This window comes from Perca fluviatilis, chromosome 15 (genome assembly GCF_010015445.1).
Source record: "Perca fluviatilis chromosome 15, GENO_Pfluv_1.0, whole genome shotgun sequence".
Taxonomy (NCBI): domain Eukaryota; kingdom Metazoa; phylum Chordata; class Actinopteri; order Perciformes; family Percidae; genus Perca; species Perca fluviatilis.
The window spans coordinates 3,205,024-3,223,100 of NC_053126.1; the positions used below are offsets into that span (position 1 = coordinate 3,205,024).

The window sequence follows — 18,077 nt, forward strand, 5'->3', positions numbered from 1 at the left end:
CATTTTTTTTATTTTTTTTTTTATCTTGGCTGAGAGGAGGCAGACAGGGATGGATGACTGAGGAAATTGATTTCTCCTTATCGCTGTTGTGCACCATGCAGTTAACTGTCTGCTGCACCTTTGCGTGCAGCTACAGTATGCACATATCCATGCATAGACAGATTTCATTTTTTTTTCATTCAAGCTTTTAATTTATTTATGCTCGATGATGGAGGGGCGGCCGTCATTTACAATGACATCCAGTCAATTACAAAGGCAAAGTAGATGGATGGATAGATACTTTATTCATCCTGAGGGAGATTTTAGTAAGAAAAGAAGCAACCCCATCAATAGAAAGCTACTACAACTTTCTGAATTGGAAAAATAATTTGATAAATTAATTAGGGTGTAAAAGAAAATGCAACCATGTTGAGCAATTACAAGTGGAAGTTTGGATGTTTTAAAATCCAGATTTCGGAAATGTTTAAAAGGTATAAGTGAGTTTATTTTTATTTATTTTTTTAAAGGAGGGGCTGTATTTTGTTCCAGGAGTCAGGTGCACTAAATTTAAAGTTCAGACTGTAGACACATTTCTATAATCTACATGTGTTACTCTCAGTATTAAAGTCTATAAATATAGACACCTTTCTATTCCTGTGTGTGCGTCCGTCCCTCCGTCCTTCAAGAAAGATGATAAAAGATTAAGACGAGAGTGAGACAGGGTTCATAATCTGACATAGACTTTGCTGACCCCGTATACTTTTGTCTGCGTTTAGGGAAACTTGGTGTAGTTTTGTGAACCCACAATTGTGTTCTGCAGACTTAAATGCTGGACTTCAGTAAACTTGCTTAACTGAACTCTTCGTCTCAGATTGATCTTTGGGTTCTGGTAAACTTAAGTCCGATAAAAGAAGGTGCGGGAATTAATAAATTGGAATCAGATTTGACAGGCCATAGGACCTTATTTAAGAATTTAAATTCCCTACAAGACCAAGCTTGTGTAACATAAAGTAAAGGCCAAAAGCAGAAAGTGTCTGATTAGGTGACAAAGCAGTTCAGAAAGGTAATGTGATAGTTTTCCAACAACGGTCTTATAAAATGCTGTGCTGACCTCAACACTGTGATTGCAGGATCCTCTCAAGTTTACATGCTTAAATCTCTCTCTCTCTTTTTCTTTACAGTTGCCGTACGAGCAACAGGAAAAGTCTAATCCTGACCACCACTTCTCCCACGCTGCCTCGCCCACACTCCCCCCTCCCCGGACACATCGGTACGTATAGTAACCGACCAACACATTCTCACTCCCATCGCTTAAAATACGGATGCTTGGTCAAGGTGCTTTTGGCGTTTGTTATTGATGCTAAAAGTCTCTTTTAGTGTCATATCTAAACACGCTTTATCTTAAAGCGCTGGGTCAGGACTATTAGGTTAAGGTTAAGTTAAGGAAAAGATCACGGGTGGGCTAATAAAGGGTACATTTCCGTGAAATGTCGGACAAGAACGGGACAGTTGGGTTTAGATAAAGAAGAACGGGACAGTTGGGTTTAGATAAAGAAGAACGGGACTGTTGGGTTTAGGAAAAGAAGAACGGGGCAGTTGGGTTTAGGTAAAGAAGAACGGGACAGTTGGGTTTAGGTAAAGAAGAACGGGACGGTTGGGTTTAGGTAAAGAAGAACGGGGCAGTTGGGTTTAGGTAAAGAAGAACGGGACAGTTGGGTTTAGGTAAAGAAGAACGGGACGGTTGGGTTTAGGTAAAGAAGAACGGGGCAGTTGGGTTTAGGTAAAGAAGAACGGGGCAGTTGGGTTTAGGTAAAGAAGAACGGGACAGTTGGGTTTAGGAAAAGAAGAACGGGACAGTTGGGTTTAGGTAAAGAAGAACGGGACAGCTGGGTTTAGGAAAAGAAGAACGGGACAGTTGGGTTTAGGTAAAGAAGAACGGGACAGTTGGGTTTAGGAAAAGAAGAACGGGACAGTTGGGTTTAGGAAAAGAAGAACGGGACAGTTGGGTTTAGGTAAAGAAGAACGGGACAGTTGGGTTAGGAAAGAACGGACGGGGTTTAAAGAAGGAACGGACGGTTGTTTAAAAGAAGAACGGGACGGGTTGGGTTTAGGTAAAGAAGAACGGGACGGTTGGGTTTAGGAAAAGAAGAACGGGACAGTTGGGTTTAGGAAAAGAAGAACGGGACAGTTGGGTTTAGGTAAAGAAGAACGGGGCAGTTGGGTTTAGGTAAAGAAGAACGGGACGGTTGGGTTTAGGAAAAGAAGAACGGGACAGTTGGGTTTAGGAAAAGAAGAACGGGACAGTTGGGTTTAGGTAAAGAAGAACGGGACGGTTGGGTTTAGGAAAAGAAGAACGGGACAGTTGGGTTTAGGAAAAGAAGAACGGGACAGTTGGGTTTAGGAAAAGAAGAACGGGACAGTTGGGTTTAGGAAAAGAAGAACGGGACAGTTGGGTTTAGGAAACGTGACATGCAGGACATGAACCCCGGTCTCCTGGGTGAAAGTCCTGTGTTGTTTGACCCAACCAACCCCCCTACGTGGAATTTTGGACTTTCATACTACTCTCTACCGGTGTCTCTCTGAATACTACGTCATCTTCAAGCGCCCGCTGCGTTCTACACATAAACGCTGAAGAGCACTTTTTGCGTCGTATCTGGCGCAGACGGCCACTGCCCAAGCATCCGTATTTGACGAGTTCAGAGTGACAACCTGTTTGATTCCAAAATATGTAATTAAGAAAGACATATTTCCCCCAGAATAACAACCAGTTTAAAGGATTTATTTGGGTGTTTGAACAGAAATTGACTAAAGAATCATAATCCCAGTAATGCCTTGTAATGTTTGACATTTTGGGGAATATGCGTATATGTTGTTGGTTTGGGTGTCACTGTCGCATGCTCTCTCATCCCCAGCACTGATACCTAAAGGGTTGTGCAGATAAAACATCATACTCCCTATATAATTATATAATTAGCTGGCTTGATTCATTCATCTATGCAAAAAGCCCCCAATCAAATCTCTCAGTCCATTAATCAAAACACCCACATTACTCTTCACAGAACAATACAGAATAAATTAAAAGCTTCGGGCTACAAAGCAGTCATCAATCTAAAAATTAACGGGAAAAAAAAATCTAAATTCATTTCACACCCTTTTACCCGTTAAACCCTACCCAATGATTATTAATAATAATAATAATAATAAATTGAATTTATATAGCGCTTTTCATAGACTCAATGTCGCTTGAATAGTCCCACTGTTGTATGGAACCATAGATTCAGAAGCAGCATTAGTGTCTCATCCTCTGTGCATGTCTTGTCCCAACAGGAAGCAGCCCTCTGGACAGCCCGCGGAACTTCTCTCCCAGCAACCCTGCACACTTCTCCTTCGCCTCCTCCAGAAGGTCACTGCTTTATAAATATTATTAACCTGGTCCTGCCAGACTCTGGTCCATTAGCCTGGTCCTACCAGACTCTGGTACACTAGCCTGTCTCCAGTCTCTCCTCCCCTCTCCCTCCCCCCCCCCCCCCCTTCCCCCTTCCCCTTCCCTCCTTCCTCTCATCTCTTTTTCCTCCCCCCTCTTCCCCTCTTCTTTTTTTTTCTTTTCCCCCTCCTTTCCTTTCCCTTTTTTTTTTTTTTTTTTTTTTTTTGTCCCCCCTCTCTTCTTTTCTTTTTTTTATTTTTAATTTCCTTAAACCCTCTCACCCTTTAAATAATTTAATATTCTTTTCCCCCCCCCCCCCTCTCTTAACTACCGATATGTTTTCCTTTTCCCTTTCTTTCTTCTTTGCCCTTTTCTCCTCTTTTATCCTAAAAAATCCCCCCCCCTCATTAACCCCCCCCCTAAAAAAAACAAATTTCCCCCTCCCCCAAATCCCAAAACCTTTTTATCCTACACCTTTCCTCCATCTTATTAAATTTTTGTCTTCCTCTTTTTTTTTTTTTTTTTTTTTTTTTTTTTTATTTTAAAAAAATCCATTCACTTTTTTTTCTTCTTTTTTTTCCACTCTTTTTCTTATTTTATTTTAATTTACACTTTTTTTTTTTTTTTTTTTTTTTTTTTTTTTTTTACTAGCCATAAATTTTTTTTTTTTTAAATAAAAAAAAAAAAATTTAATAAAAAATTTGGCCAGAGAAAGCCCAAGACTATACCGCAAACCCAGACTTAGTACTGAAGAAAAATTAAAATTGAGTGGAAGTACGTAGGAGGCAGGAGCCAGGCTAAAATATTACTACCTGGGCTTTAAATTGAATATAACATTGTAAAGTTACTAGCCAATTTGGCTGATGAGTGAAGCAATCAACACTGCGTCTGTTTGAATCGGCCGGCTGCAAAAACGATGCGACAAGTCAGTTGTCAGCTTGTAGTACTAATCCTACATTTCCCATGAACACTATGTCGTGACGTGCCATACAACCGTTGGCTACGTGTCAAGCGTGCGTGGTATTAATTACTAGCTACGCTGAAACAGACAAACTGAACGGTGCGAAACAAACCAGAGGAGCTGAAATGAAGTAGCCTAGTTAGGAAAAAAGAAATGTGGCTGGTGGACACTCTGATTGGCTGGTAACTTTAAATAAACTACTAGCCATGTTGGCTAGTGCCAGCAATGTGCAGAAAGAGGGACAGAAAGTGAGACAGACAGAAGTCAAGTCAGCGTGAGACAAAGGGAGGGGAGCGGAGAGAACAAGTGAGCATCCAAGAACAGAAGAGGTGTGGATCTGCTGTTGTGTGAGGTCTCACACACCCTCCCACTGCACTCGCAGGGTCTCGCAGAGTAACAGGCTGACTCATGTATAGTCTCACATTGCCAGACCTTCTCCACAGCGCTGCGGAGGAAGGTCTGGCTAGTCCACACAGCATTCCGGGATGGGAGAAAAACATGCTCTGGTTTATTGACATTTCTTTAAACCAATCACAATCGTCTTGGGCGGCGCCAAGTGCCGAACGGAGCCACGGTGCCTCTGCTAAATAGTCTCAGGAAGGAACTTGTTTTGGTGGAACGTATACGTTCAAAGGTTGTTTTTAATCGTGCAACAGAAAACTCAGATTGGACAGATAGTCTAGCTAGCTGTCTGGATTTACCCTGCAGAGATCTGAGGAGCAGTTAACCATAGTCCTCACAACTCATATATGACAGGGCCAAGTCATTACATTCAGTGTGTCTGTGTTTATTCAAGCTGCTGTGGTGACACTGTGACTACACTTTGTCGAATATCTACGAATATCTCTTGCTACGTTTACGCTTCGCGTCAGGCTGTAGTTTGGATAAATAAAGAAGGATCAGCCTTCCCTCTCATGTGTTCTATAGGCAGAGATGTATGTGAAGAGGGCTGTTATGTTCCTCTGTCTCTCCTCAGACAGTCAGACACCCAGTGTTGGGAGTGTAAATCCTCTCATCATTTATCAAATCCATCTGCCTGCCTGTCGCTGTGCGATCGAGGCACACAGAAGCAAAATGATTAAGTCTTCTGCGCTCTCTTCCCTGAGAAAGGCCCCTGGGACGAACCAGATGTGTTATAAGTCATCGGTCTGCTGAATGACATGTCTTTCATGCAGCTGAAATTGAAACGTGTCCACATAGTATGTGAAAAATAGGTTGTCAGGGTTGTTTTTCAGGTTTTGGAATATTAAAGACACGAGACAGGCAAGCTAGTATGATCTGGGGTTTTATGACAACATTTATGCATCTGGTTTTTAAAGCTGCTGTAGGTAGGATTGGGAAGATCTTGGGAAGACTTAGCCAAAAAATTTGAACATCGACAACTTCTCAGTCCCTCCCCCCTTTCTGCTAAAGCCTAAACCGTCTCCTAAGCCCCTCCCCCCACAAGGGAGAATTAATGCGTGTGCCTGAGCAGTGATTGACACGCAGTTAGACACCCCCCCCCCCCGGCCCTGATTGGTGCATCTGAACAGTTAGACCCCCAGCCCTGATTGGTGCGTCTGAACAGGGAGCTGTGGATTTTTGCAGATCGCACTCCAGGCTGTAGGTGGAGCCAGAGGAGCTGGATTTATTTTAATGACCTGCTTCATGTAGTTCTACTGGAACATAGGGTCAGTTTCAGCAGATATGACAGAAAGGTAGTTTTATAAGGCTTACATACTGAACCTTTTTAAGTGATGTTAACATTTGTGTTCTCTGCAGAGCGGACGGACGACGGTGGTCTTTGGCGTCTTTGCCCTCTTCTGGATACGGCACCAACACTCCCAGCTCAACGGTAAATACCTGCTCACCACATAAATAAGAGATTCCCAACCAGGGAAATAGCTCAACAGACAAATCAATAGACATACTCAATAGAGAAATAGAAATTATGATTTCATTAAAAAAGTAAATACCCACATTATATGTTAAGGAGGAGAATACACAGTTACATACACAGTTAAACCGTAACGTACCAGATAAACGGCTGAAACTTCTAGCTTCGTAGTACGAATACAAACTTGACCTTGAACTTAAAGGGCTCATATTATGCTCATTTTCAGGTTCATAATTGTATTTAGAAGTTATGTCAGAATAGATTTATATGGTTTAATTTTCAAGAAACACCATATTTTTGTTGTACTGCACATTGCTGCAGCTCCTCTTTTCACCCTGTGTGTTGAGCTCTCTGTTTTAGCTACAGAGTGAGACATTTCACTTCTGTTCCATCTTTGTTGGGAGTCACACATGCTCAGTAGCTAGGTAAGGACTACTAGCCAGTCAGAAGCAGAGTATGAGGGCGTGCCCTGACAGCACCTAGGTAAGGACTACTAGCCAGTCAGAAGCAGAGTATGAGGGCGTGCTACGCTAGCAGCTAGGCGAGCATTATAACGTGTGTTCCAAAGTGACCACGTTTGTCTCTGAAGTAAAGGCTGGACTACAATAGAGCTGTTTGGAGCAGTTTGTGAACAGTGGTTTCTGTTGGAGATGGTAAGTCCCTTTGGGGGGGACTTTGGGCTTTTTCACTTTGTAAACCTATAACATGCACACAAAATTTTTTATAACACAATAAAGGAAAGGGAAAACACCCAAAAGCATAATATGAGCACTTTAAACCTTGAAAACTCAGTTTTTGGAACAATATCCACTTTTACAAAGCTAATTAGTCATTTTAAAGTTGGGGGGGGAGGCAGTTTATCTTTGGCATCGTTGGGCAAACATTCATAATAATCTTTCAGCATATTGTAGTTGTAGTCTATCAATAAACAGTATATAGAGGAACAAAGTTGTGTTAAAAAAAAAAAGTTGTCCAGTTTAATGTCCAGGGAACATTTCCTGTGAAAACAGTCGGGAGAGCAGGTCTGCTAGGGTTAGCCTTTAGCCTAGCACGAACACCGGCTCGCCTACCGCGTTTATGTTTCCTCTCACATCTGAACGAGGAGAAGCTGGTGCATGTCCGTGCTTGCCAGATGGGAGGGGCTAAACAGAGAGGGCAGAGGGAGAGCTGCAGGAAGAGGCCTGAGTGGGGATTTCCACCCGATGCGGAACGGCTCCAAAACGGCGGCGGAGTCATTAGGTTTCCATTAAAGTCAGTGTGTGTGTGCGTTTCCACCGGTTGCATAACTGCTGAATTCCGACTCCGGCACAGCTCCGGCAGTCCGCAGCAGATACGCAGAGCTTCTAGTTTTGCCGGAGAGCTCCGCAGCAATTCAGCACACGAATAGTGTGGAACAGGAAATTTTCAAAATAAAATCCACCGTGCTCACGGCAGATCATATTTCCCTGCACTACACCTTGAAAACACAGCACAGAGTCGTTTCCCCTCTACTCCTCTGGATGGAAACTAACTGTTGTTGGTTTTGTGGTTCTATTCTACGTGAATTCGCGAGATCTCGTAGGTCCTCGTGACTACAGCTGTCAGTCATGGCCGCAGCCGTGCCGCAACAAATCCGGACCTGGTGTGTGTTGACATGGAACTTGCAGCAGACACGCAGCGGAGCCGGTCCGCAGCCGTTACGCATGCTGTGGAAATGAGGTCTCACTCTACTTCAAATTCTGGTGTTTTTGTATTTATTCTACTTCCTGCAGCTTTAAAGCTATAGTGCGTAGTTTCTGTCGCCCCCATGAGGAATTCTAAGTAATGACAGCAATTCTGTCAGTGCGTCCATATGATACAAGCCTTCCACCCCTCCCCAACACAGTTGCTAGTAGCCAAGGAGGATTAAAAACACATGATGGACTCTTCAGAACAGGTCGTTATCTTCACTCAAGTTTCTGGGTGTGAAAGTCGAATTAAAATTTGTTCAAAGATTATAGGGCTACCTGTAGCACACTCCTTTCAGGAAGCTCACAATAATAGTATGCTCAGACTGGCCAGGAATATTTCAAATGACTCCTCGCATGTTTTGCACAGAGAATATCAGATTGTGCCTTCAAACAGACGCTTTAGAGTTCATTCTTTCAATCGCATCAGACTTAAACTCTTTCATACATCACTCTATCCTATTGTTAAACCAGCTACATTAAATCCAGTGCAATGTTTATTCAGGGTTACAAGTCTCCAAGACCTTGTCTGTGTGTGTGTGTTCACGTCATTTTATGTTATACATGTATGTTTTGTCTCCTTATTTGGGTGTTCATTTGTGGTAATGTTTCATGTCTTTTTGTGTTATTCATCTTATGTATGTATGTCTATGTCCTCTTTTTTTATATGAGCTACCCATGGATGCAAAAAGAATTCCAGCCCTGGCTGACAGTAAAGTTGTATTGTATGTCTGGTGGGGTTGACTCTGGGGGCACGTCCTAGCATAAAAGGCTGGGAACCACTGACATCATTTACTGTAATTAGCACAGATGGAATCTCTAGCCTCCTTTTGCATCCTTTGTTAGATTCTCACCAACACTGCCCAGACTTAATTTCACTCCACTGGCATTATCTCATGGTTGTTAAAAGCCGGCTTCTTCATCAGCCTTTAAATCTTTCACTTAAAAACACTCACACACATTTAAACTGGATCCATCTCCTGCATGTTGTCACTTGTGTCACAGCAGCGTCAGAGGCCTGGATCTTGCTCTCCATCTCTATCTGGAGGGTTAGATGGATGGATGGATGGATGGATGGAGGGGGGTTAGAGGGATGGATGGAGGGTTAGAGGGAGGGAGGGAGGGATGGATGGATGGATGGATGGAGGCTTGGATGGATGGATGGATGGAGGGTTAGATGGATGGATGGATGGAGGCTTGGATGGATGGAGGCTTGGATGGAGGCTTGGATGGATGGAGGGTTAGATGGATGGATGGAGGCTTAGATGAATGGAGGGTTGGATGGAGGCTTAGATGAATGGAGGGTTGGATGGAGGGATGGATGGATGGATGGAGGCTTAGATGGATGGAGGCTTAGATGGATGGAGGGTTAGATGGATGGATGGAGGCTTAGATGAATGGATGGATGGAGGGTTAGATGAATGGAGGGTTGGATGGAGGCTTAGATGAATGGAGGGTTGGATGGAGGCTTAGATGGATGGAGGGTTGGATGGAGGGATGGATGGAGGCTTAGATGGATGGAGGCTTAGATGGATGGAGGGTTAGATGGATGGATGGAGGCTTAGATGAATGGATGGATGGAGGGTTAGATGGATGGAGGGTTAGTTGGATGGAGGGTTAGATGGATGGAGGGTTGGATGGATGGAGGTTAGTTGGATGGATGGATGGATGTGGGTTGGATGGATGGAGGCTTAGATGGATGGAGGGATGGATGGATGGATGGATGGAGTGTTGGATGGATGGAGGGTTAAATGGATAGAGGGAGGAGGATAGAAAGGGATGAGTGCGAGGCCGGTAGAATGAGAGGGAGAGAGAGATCACATTCTGCTCCAGTGTAATTTTACCACCAGCTAAATATAGCTGGATTCTATCATTAGAAACATAAAGAGATGTGGTTGAAATGAATGCCCTGACTTTGATTAATGAGACTAAGCTGTGGTGCGCGGTGCTTCCTCCAGCTCTGCTCCTCAGTTCCCTCCTCCTCTTTAACCCTTGTGTTGTCTTCCCGTCGACTATGCACCATTGGCCAAAATTTACATTTGGGTTGTCTTTTTGTTGACACTTTCGTCACTTTTTTCCGATGTTTTTGTCCATTTGATTTCTGCACTTTTTTGACGTTTTTTTTTTTTTTTTTTTCACGTTTTTGAAGCTTTTTTCAAAAAAAATTTTTTTTTTTTTTTTTTTTTTTTTTTTTTTTTTAAATGCTATAAAATTGAATAAAACACCCAAATTCAATGAAAATAGTTAACTGATCATTTATTTTACTTGTGAAGAGCGTTGCATGGAACCATCCACGTTATTTTTGTTGACCAGTCGGTTGAAAGAAACCCACATTTCTGATACAGAAACTTGTCAAAAATGGTTAAAATTTTGTTCTGATGACAACCGGAGGGTTAACGTAATAATCCCAAACATTTTCACACAGAACACTATATCACTTAGCAAGACAGTGGTTAGAGAAATGGATAGGTAGAGCAAACGCATACATACAATCTATCTGTTTCAAGCATGTCTGGGTTTTTCTACAAAGACAAGTTGAGTCTCCGCTCTCGTTCCATCCGAGCCTTTTAAGTCTGACTGTTGTCAATTCGTCTGCCACCTGAGATTAATCACTCATCGATCTTTCGGGTTAACAAATGAAGTGGAGGGGGGCCAGGTGTCGTTGCTCTGATGAAGAATGAGGAGACGAGGGCGAGGTTTGTCTGGGAGACAGATTGATGGGTCTGGCCCGAGGCTCACTGGACTCTTTCATTAACATTTAAATTCTCCGTTTGCTATCGGTGGTTTCCAGGGCCGTTGCTAGACATAAAGCCCTACTGGGGCACAGCCCCTGCCCCCCCAAAAAAAAAAAATTCTGAATGCCTGCTTGGTGTATGAAATGTGCTATACATACTGCCCTTGCTTGGCCCACTATTACTACCATTTCTATTCTGCTGCTGAAATTGAAACAACTGGGCTTACTCTACAATAATAATGAACCCAAAATGCAATAACAAACATATACGAAATGCACTCTATGATGCAAGGAAACTATCTCCAAGAGGGAAAGCCATTTCGGACCTCTTTACAGACACCAGCTGACAGAGGACCAGGTTATTGTGTACTACGAACAAGATTAAAGCAGTACATGACAAAATACACATTATTTATATATATATATATATATATATATATATATATATATATATATATATATATATATATATATATATATATATATATATATATATATATATATATATATATCTCTATCTCCAACAAATTCATATTTCAATACATTTTCAGAAATTGACAACGAATGCAGCTTTTCTAATGATCATAATTCCCTCTATTTGTTTCAAGCTTATAGAAAAACACCTCCTTGTCTCCTTAAATAACTATTTAATTTTCTCACCCAGAACTACATTTTACAAGATAACTGTTAGGGCCACAGCACCTAAACACTATGGAAAATGTGACCATCAACATATTTTAACACCAAACCCGAGGGTAGTAAAAGCAAATCAAAGTTTATTCACAAATTAACTACAATTAATTAAACCCAAACTATGGGAGTCTGGAGGTCTGGCCAAAAAGAACAAAAGAAGGGAAGAAGCCTGAGCCAACCCATCAAGGGCCGTCGGATCCAGAACTTCTTCCCCTAACTTAGGAAGTGATAACTAACTAACGGAAACAAAGCCGCGAAAGCTAGACTACCAGACCTCCATCCTCAAAACAAGAAAAGCACAAAAGAAAAGATAACAAAAGATAACAAAAAGAAACAACGCGTTCAAGCTGCTGCAGTCACTGCCCTCCTGGCGTTCCAGCCTCCCAGCCTTTTATACCCAGGGGCGGAGCCACCCACAGAGATCAGAGAATCAGAGATCAGAGAATCAGGAACAAAGAGAAAAGGAAAAGCAGGGCAGGGAGCACGTAACAATAACATTTGAACACATCATGTTATAATTTAACTTCGCCCAATAGTCATTTTTATGGAATAGACCATGAACGCATCTCCATGTTACCTCTGCTAACGTTAGCTGTTAGTACCATTAATTAGCTAGCTAGACAAGCACCACTGTGCTGCCTCACAGCAGATAAAGTTTACTAGCTCACCTCTGGTTTTTGGTCGAAATAAATCATTCACAGCGTTGGATGTGAAAAATATGCCGGCTTTACACAACGAGACTTTACTGGGGCACAGCAGATCAACACTGGGGGACATGCCCCAGTAAAAGGGGTCTAGCGACGCCTATGGTGGTGTCCACAAGGTCTACAAATACTGTCATAATGGACCTTTGTCACAGCAGACATGTTGACTTGTCATAGTAAGAAAAACACAGCTGAGACTGATAACCTTAACGATGGCTCAATTCCATCAAGTGTCCCAGTAAGATATTTCAGTGAGTCAGCATGCACAATACCAGGACCTCTCCTAAGTGGAATGCAGCCATCATTAATGGTTTAATACCAGGACCTCTCCTACGTGGAATGCAGCCATCAGTAATGGTTTAATACCAGGGTCTCTCCTAAGTGGAATGCAGCCATCAGTAATGGTTTAATACCAGGACCTCTCCTAAGTGGAATGCAGCCATCAGTAATGGTTTAATACCAGGACCTCTCCTAAGTGGAATGCAGCCATCAGTAATGGTTTAATACCAGGACCTCTCCTACGTGGAATGCAGCCATCAGTAATGGTTTAATACCAGGACCTCTCCTAAGTGGAATGCAGCCATCAGTAATGGTTTAATACCAGGACCTCTCCTAAGTGGAATGCAGCCATCAGTAATGGTTTAATACCAGGACCTCTCCTAAGTGGAATGCAGCCATCAGTAATGGTTTAATACCAGGACCTCTCCTAAGTGGAATGCAGCCATCAGTAATGGTTTAATACCAGGACCTCTCCTAAGTGGAATGCAGCCATCAGTAATGGTTTAATACCAGGACCTCTCCTAAGTGGAATGCAGCCATCAGTAATGAATTTGAATACACCTGTGCTTTTCCTACTATGACATGTCAACATGTCTGCCGTGAAAAAGGTCTATTGATCTAAGGGTTCGGCGTGAGGGGCTTGGCTTCTGGGGCTCCAGCCCTGAATCATTTCATACAAGATTACGGTCTTTAAGACGCTGAAGCGGATTCTGTTTTAAAGCTAGAGTAATATATTGGTGTCTGGAATCTATGCTAAATATTTGGGAAGGGAGCTAAATAAAGCTCCAAACCTATGTTCAGTTTTGGCGAGTGAAAAACTAGCATAGCCATGGTCAAAGGGGTCTCTTGACCTCTGACCTCAAGATATCTGAATGAAAACGGGTGCTATGGTTACCCACGAGTCTCCCCTTAACAGACATGCCCACTTTATGAGAATCCCATGCAGTTTTAAATGTGTTATTTTGCCTCTTCTAAAATGGTGTATTTTAGGCTAACATTTCTACATACTGGGGCTCATAAACAGTCTTGGAATTGCATTAATTAGGTCGGACTTAAAAGCTGAGACTCTGGTGGCCGGGTTAGCTCGGTTGGTAAAGCAGGCGCACATATGTAGAGGTTTGCTCCTCGACGCAGCAGCCGCGGGTTCGACTCCGACCTGCGGTCCTTTGCCCAAAAAATGCACATATCCTCTTTTAAAAAAGAAAAACGCTTGATCTTGTTATTGCTTTTATAAAACCTGCTGAATTTTCCTTTTCATTTGCATGTCATTCCCCCTCTAACTCCCCTTTCATGTCTTCATCTGCCCTGTGGCGATAAAGGCGGCCTAAAATATAAAAAAATAAATATATTAAAATAAAAGCTGAGACTGTTGTGGATTCAATGAGCACAATTTGGAGAAAATAAATCTCCTGAGGAGCCTGCCCAAAACCCCTTAAAGGTCCTATATAAAAGAGACTTCAGATACAGTATTAGGGGACCACTAAGGTCTATATAAAAGAGACTTCAGATACAGTATTAGGGGACCACTAAGGTCTATATAAAAGAGACTTCAGATACAGTATTAGGGGACCACTAAGGTCTATATAAAAGAGACTTCAGATACAGTATTAGGGAACCACTAAGGTCTATAAAAGTATCCAAAGAGCACCATTTCATGGGACCTTTAAGTTTGGGCTAAGCACAGAATGTTTACATTCTGGCTCAGCCCATTATTGATCTATCAGTCGTTTCGGTTAGAGATCGATAAATTAAGGTGACTGTTGCTGTCGCTGGAGTTTTGTTTTAGGCTTGTTGTCATGAATTTTCTGCCACTTTTTTTTTTCCGATACGTCCGACTCCTCCCGCTCTAATGTTCTTGTTTCCCTTCCTCCTCTGCCAACTTCTCCCTCTGCTTCCCCTCACCCTCCTAACCCTCCCTCCGCCCTTCCTCTTCCTCCTCCACCCTTTGCCCCTGCCTCCCCTCCTCTGTCTCTTCCTCTCGCCTCGCTCCAGTCCTCCAGCTCCTCTCAGGAACGGCTGCACCAGCTGCCCTTCCAGCCCACCATGGACGAGCTCCACTTCTTATCCAAGCACTTTGGCAGCACCGAGAGCATCCCGGATGACGACGGGGGCCGCTGCTCCCCCCACATGCGCCCACGCTCCCGCAGTCTCAGGTCAGCAGCATCACCCATGAGATTAAACCGCAGCTTCGGGCTGCCCAAAAAATGCACATATCCTCTTTTAAAAAAGAAAAACGCTTGATCTTGTTATTGCTTTTATAAAACCTGCTGAATTTTCCTTTTCATTTGATCAGCAACTAAAGTTAAGCAATACATTGAATGTTAGCACTTTATATCAAGACATGGTCATCATTAAAGTCAGACTATGTCACTTAGTTTGGTATGAACAGTAACTTATGGTGGCTAACATTAGCTAATGTTAGCAAACTTAAGCTGGATGTTGTTTTGTAACTGACAAATCAAGACAAGCCTAACATTACAGTGATTTTTTTATTTATTTTTTTATTTTTACTTTTTAAAGAAGAAATAACCCATTCCTCTTACAAAAAAAGTTGCATTTATCATTAAAACCAGTAGCTAATAATGTTAGCTAATGTTAGCAAACTTTGTAGATTTTTTTTGCCAAAGATTCTCACTTCCTGTCTCCTAAATGGACACGGCTTTGATTGAAAGTGTGGTGAATGTTGTTTGGATGGATGAAGTTATATTTGCGTGATTTATTTATATTATATATAGATATTTACACACCTATACGCCATATTTAGCACCACAGAGATTAATTATCTGTGGCGCTTTTGAGCCTTAGCTTAGCTGTGTCTCGACAACCCTCTGAGAGTTTGTTGCTGAGACAGAAACAGGTCTGGAACAAATCCTTTTCTCCTGATGTGTCCGTCTGAAAAATTTCAATTTAGCGTCAGAATGTTCAGAAGATGCGTGGCTTGGCTCAAGTACGTCCAATATTTACTTTTGGTGACTACAGAGCGAAAGAATCGCTCCTAAATATTAGGGGTGGTGGAAAAAATCGATACAGCATAGTATCGCAATATTTTTCGTGGCAATACTGTATCGATACACAGACGCCAAGTATCGTTCTTTTATGATATATGTTTTGGTCAGTTTGTCTGCATTTTGCAGCAATAAAATTGAAGTGAGATGAACAGACAGAGAAATTTATCTTTTTAGATAAAACCGATGTTTCGAACAAATTTTCCTTTGGGGACATCATTTGAAATTGAAGTTGGAAAAAAGGTAACACATTGCAATATATCGCAGAATATTGCAATATCAGCTGCGTGGCGTGTCCGTTTTTATTTGGGCTCCCATGGTAACAGGTTAGAGCGTGCACACTGCCTGCGTCACACGCCCGTCTCAGGCGCAGCTCGAGCCTCGCCGAAAACGCATGCCTGCTAGAAATAGAACAGACACCTATTTTTCACGCGACACACCAGCGTGTTGGAAGTGTTTCCAGGCAAAATGGAATAGGAAAAGATGTTTATATGTTGTTTAGACACGAATACATATTAATAAATGACATGTTGATGTTTGAAAGTCTCGAGGTTTTGATATAAATGCAGATATATAAATGTAATTTAAAAAGAAAATCGATTTTCTAATATTGCACCCGTCAATCCAGAAGGAAATATTCTGGAGCCTATATTGCCGTCAATACTGCCGACGTTGTCTTTGCTGTAATCAGATCAGTGTATATGTTTATGTTAATGGGGATACATCCATGTGTCCAGACAAGGCTAGCAGCAGCAGCAGTGCCGTGTCAGACATGTTTCTGGTGTGTAAAGAGGTAGAAAAATCCACGCAGCTGACACGCCACGCAGCCAGTGTGTAACCGGCCTAAGTAGTTGTGATAAAATAAACTAACTTTTACTGGTGATTACTCTCTTTTTATTGGATCGTTCTAAGTGTGAATCTTAAACATTTTTCAGACATTTTCTTTGTTACACCGAACACAAACTGACAGACTTTAAAAAAGCCAAATGTTTTTGACTGTGATCCATGTTGTTCTGTTATCCCACGCAGCCCAGGACGTTCTTCGTCCTGCTATGACAACGAGATAGTCATGATGAACCATGTGTACAAAGAGCGCTTTCCAAAGGTGAGACAGACACACACACACACACACACACACACACACACAAACGCTCACTCAACAAAATCGGTTAATGATTGCATTGACTTTGAAGGTGGTCAATGCGATACTTACAGTAACTTAACATTACCCCCCTCACACACGCAACGCACACACACACACACAGACATACAGCACACATACACACACACACACACACACACACACACACACACACACACAAAGCTGCTTTATGATAAACATCATATTAAAAAAAATCCACATAACAGCGACAGGTTTTGTTGCTCAATGGCGCGATCACTTCCCGCTGCCTCAAGATAGCAATACGCCCAGAATGCACCTGGACACACCTCCCTGTAAGACCAGCACGCCCAGAATGCACCTGAACACACCTCCCTGTAAGACCAGCACACCCAGAATGCACCTGAACACACCTCCCTGTAAGACCAGCACACCCAGAATGCACCTGAACACACCTCCCTGTAAGACTATCACGCCCAGAATGCACCTGAACATACCTCACTGTAAGACCAGCACTCCCAGAATGCACCTGAACACAGCTCCCTGTAAGACCAGCACGCCCATGGGCGCACAGATGGGTGCAGGTGCCTTTGCTATTTAAACAACGTGGGCGCTGGACGGGAAACTGACAACTGGGTCGGTCTTAAACTACCAAAGACACTTGGGTCGGGCTTTGCGCTGCGCCAGGTGCAGGATAGGTGCCTAGAGTAGCGCTGGGCAATATATCGATATTATATCGATATCGTGATATGAGACTAGATATCGTCTTAGATTTTGGAAATCGTAATATTGTGATATGACATAAGTGTTGTCTTTTCCTGGTTTTAAAGGCTGCATTACTCTAAAGTGATGTACTTTTCTGAACTTACCAGACTGTTCTAGCTGTTCTATCATTTGCCTTTTCCCCATTTAGACATTACGTCCACATTACTGATGATTATTTATCTAAAATCTAAGTGTGAAGATATTTTGTGAAAGCACCAATTGTCAACCCTAGAATATCGCCACAATATCGATAGCGAGGTATTTGGTCAAGAATATCGTGATATCTGATTTTCTTCCTATCACCCAGCCCTACCCTAGAGTTTGTCTGGTTATCAGTTTATCAGTATATTTGCAGTCCGCTTTAGCCAACAGAAGTATAGCAAATGAACTACAAAATCAGACACATTGTTATTGAAATACAGTAATATATATATATATATATATATATATATATATATATATATATATATATACATATACACACACACACACACACACACACACACACACACACACACACACATACATACACACGCTGCTTTATGATAAACATCCTATTCCATAAAAATCCACATAACAGCGAGCGAATCCAGAAGCCTCCAGAGCATTAAACCAATCTTTCAAGCTACGGTAACGTTTTAATCCTATTTAGAGCTCATATTTTAGATAAATAAAAAGGGGATGTAATTTATGATTGAGCATGTTCAGAGATTTGTGCATAACCAATACACAGTAAACACTTTAATAACCAAAACACAAACACATTAAAAAAGGAAAGGAGCCTTAGGGGCTGCTAAACCATAGCAAACAAGATTATGTGCCACTGCCAAG

At 42.1% G+C, this 18,077-nt stretch overlaps 1 protein-coding gene across 1 annotated transcript in view; it reads left to right on the forward strand.

Annotated features, from left to right (window-relative positions):
• LOC120574496 (microtubule-associated serine/threonine-protein kinase 1-like) overlaps nucleotides 1-18,077 on the forward strand; it is a 91,667-nt gene that overhangs the window by 40,807 nt on the left and 32,783 nt on the right. Inside the window, 5 exon segments of the mRNA XM_039824835.1 lie at nucleotides 1,161-1,249; nucleotides 3,307-3,382; nucleotides 6,126-6,198; nucleotides 14,349-14,509; nucleotides 16,391-16,466. Of these exon segments, the coding sequence (XP_039680769.1) occupies nucleotides 1,161-1,249; nucleotides 3,307-3,382; nucleotides 6,126-6,198; nucleotides 14,349-14,509; nucleotides 16,391-16,466 (475 nt within the window).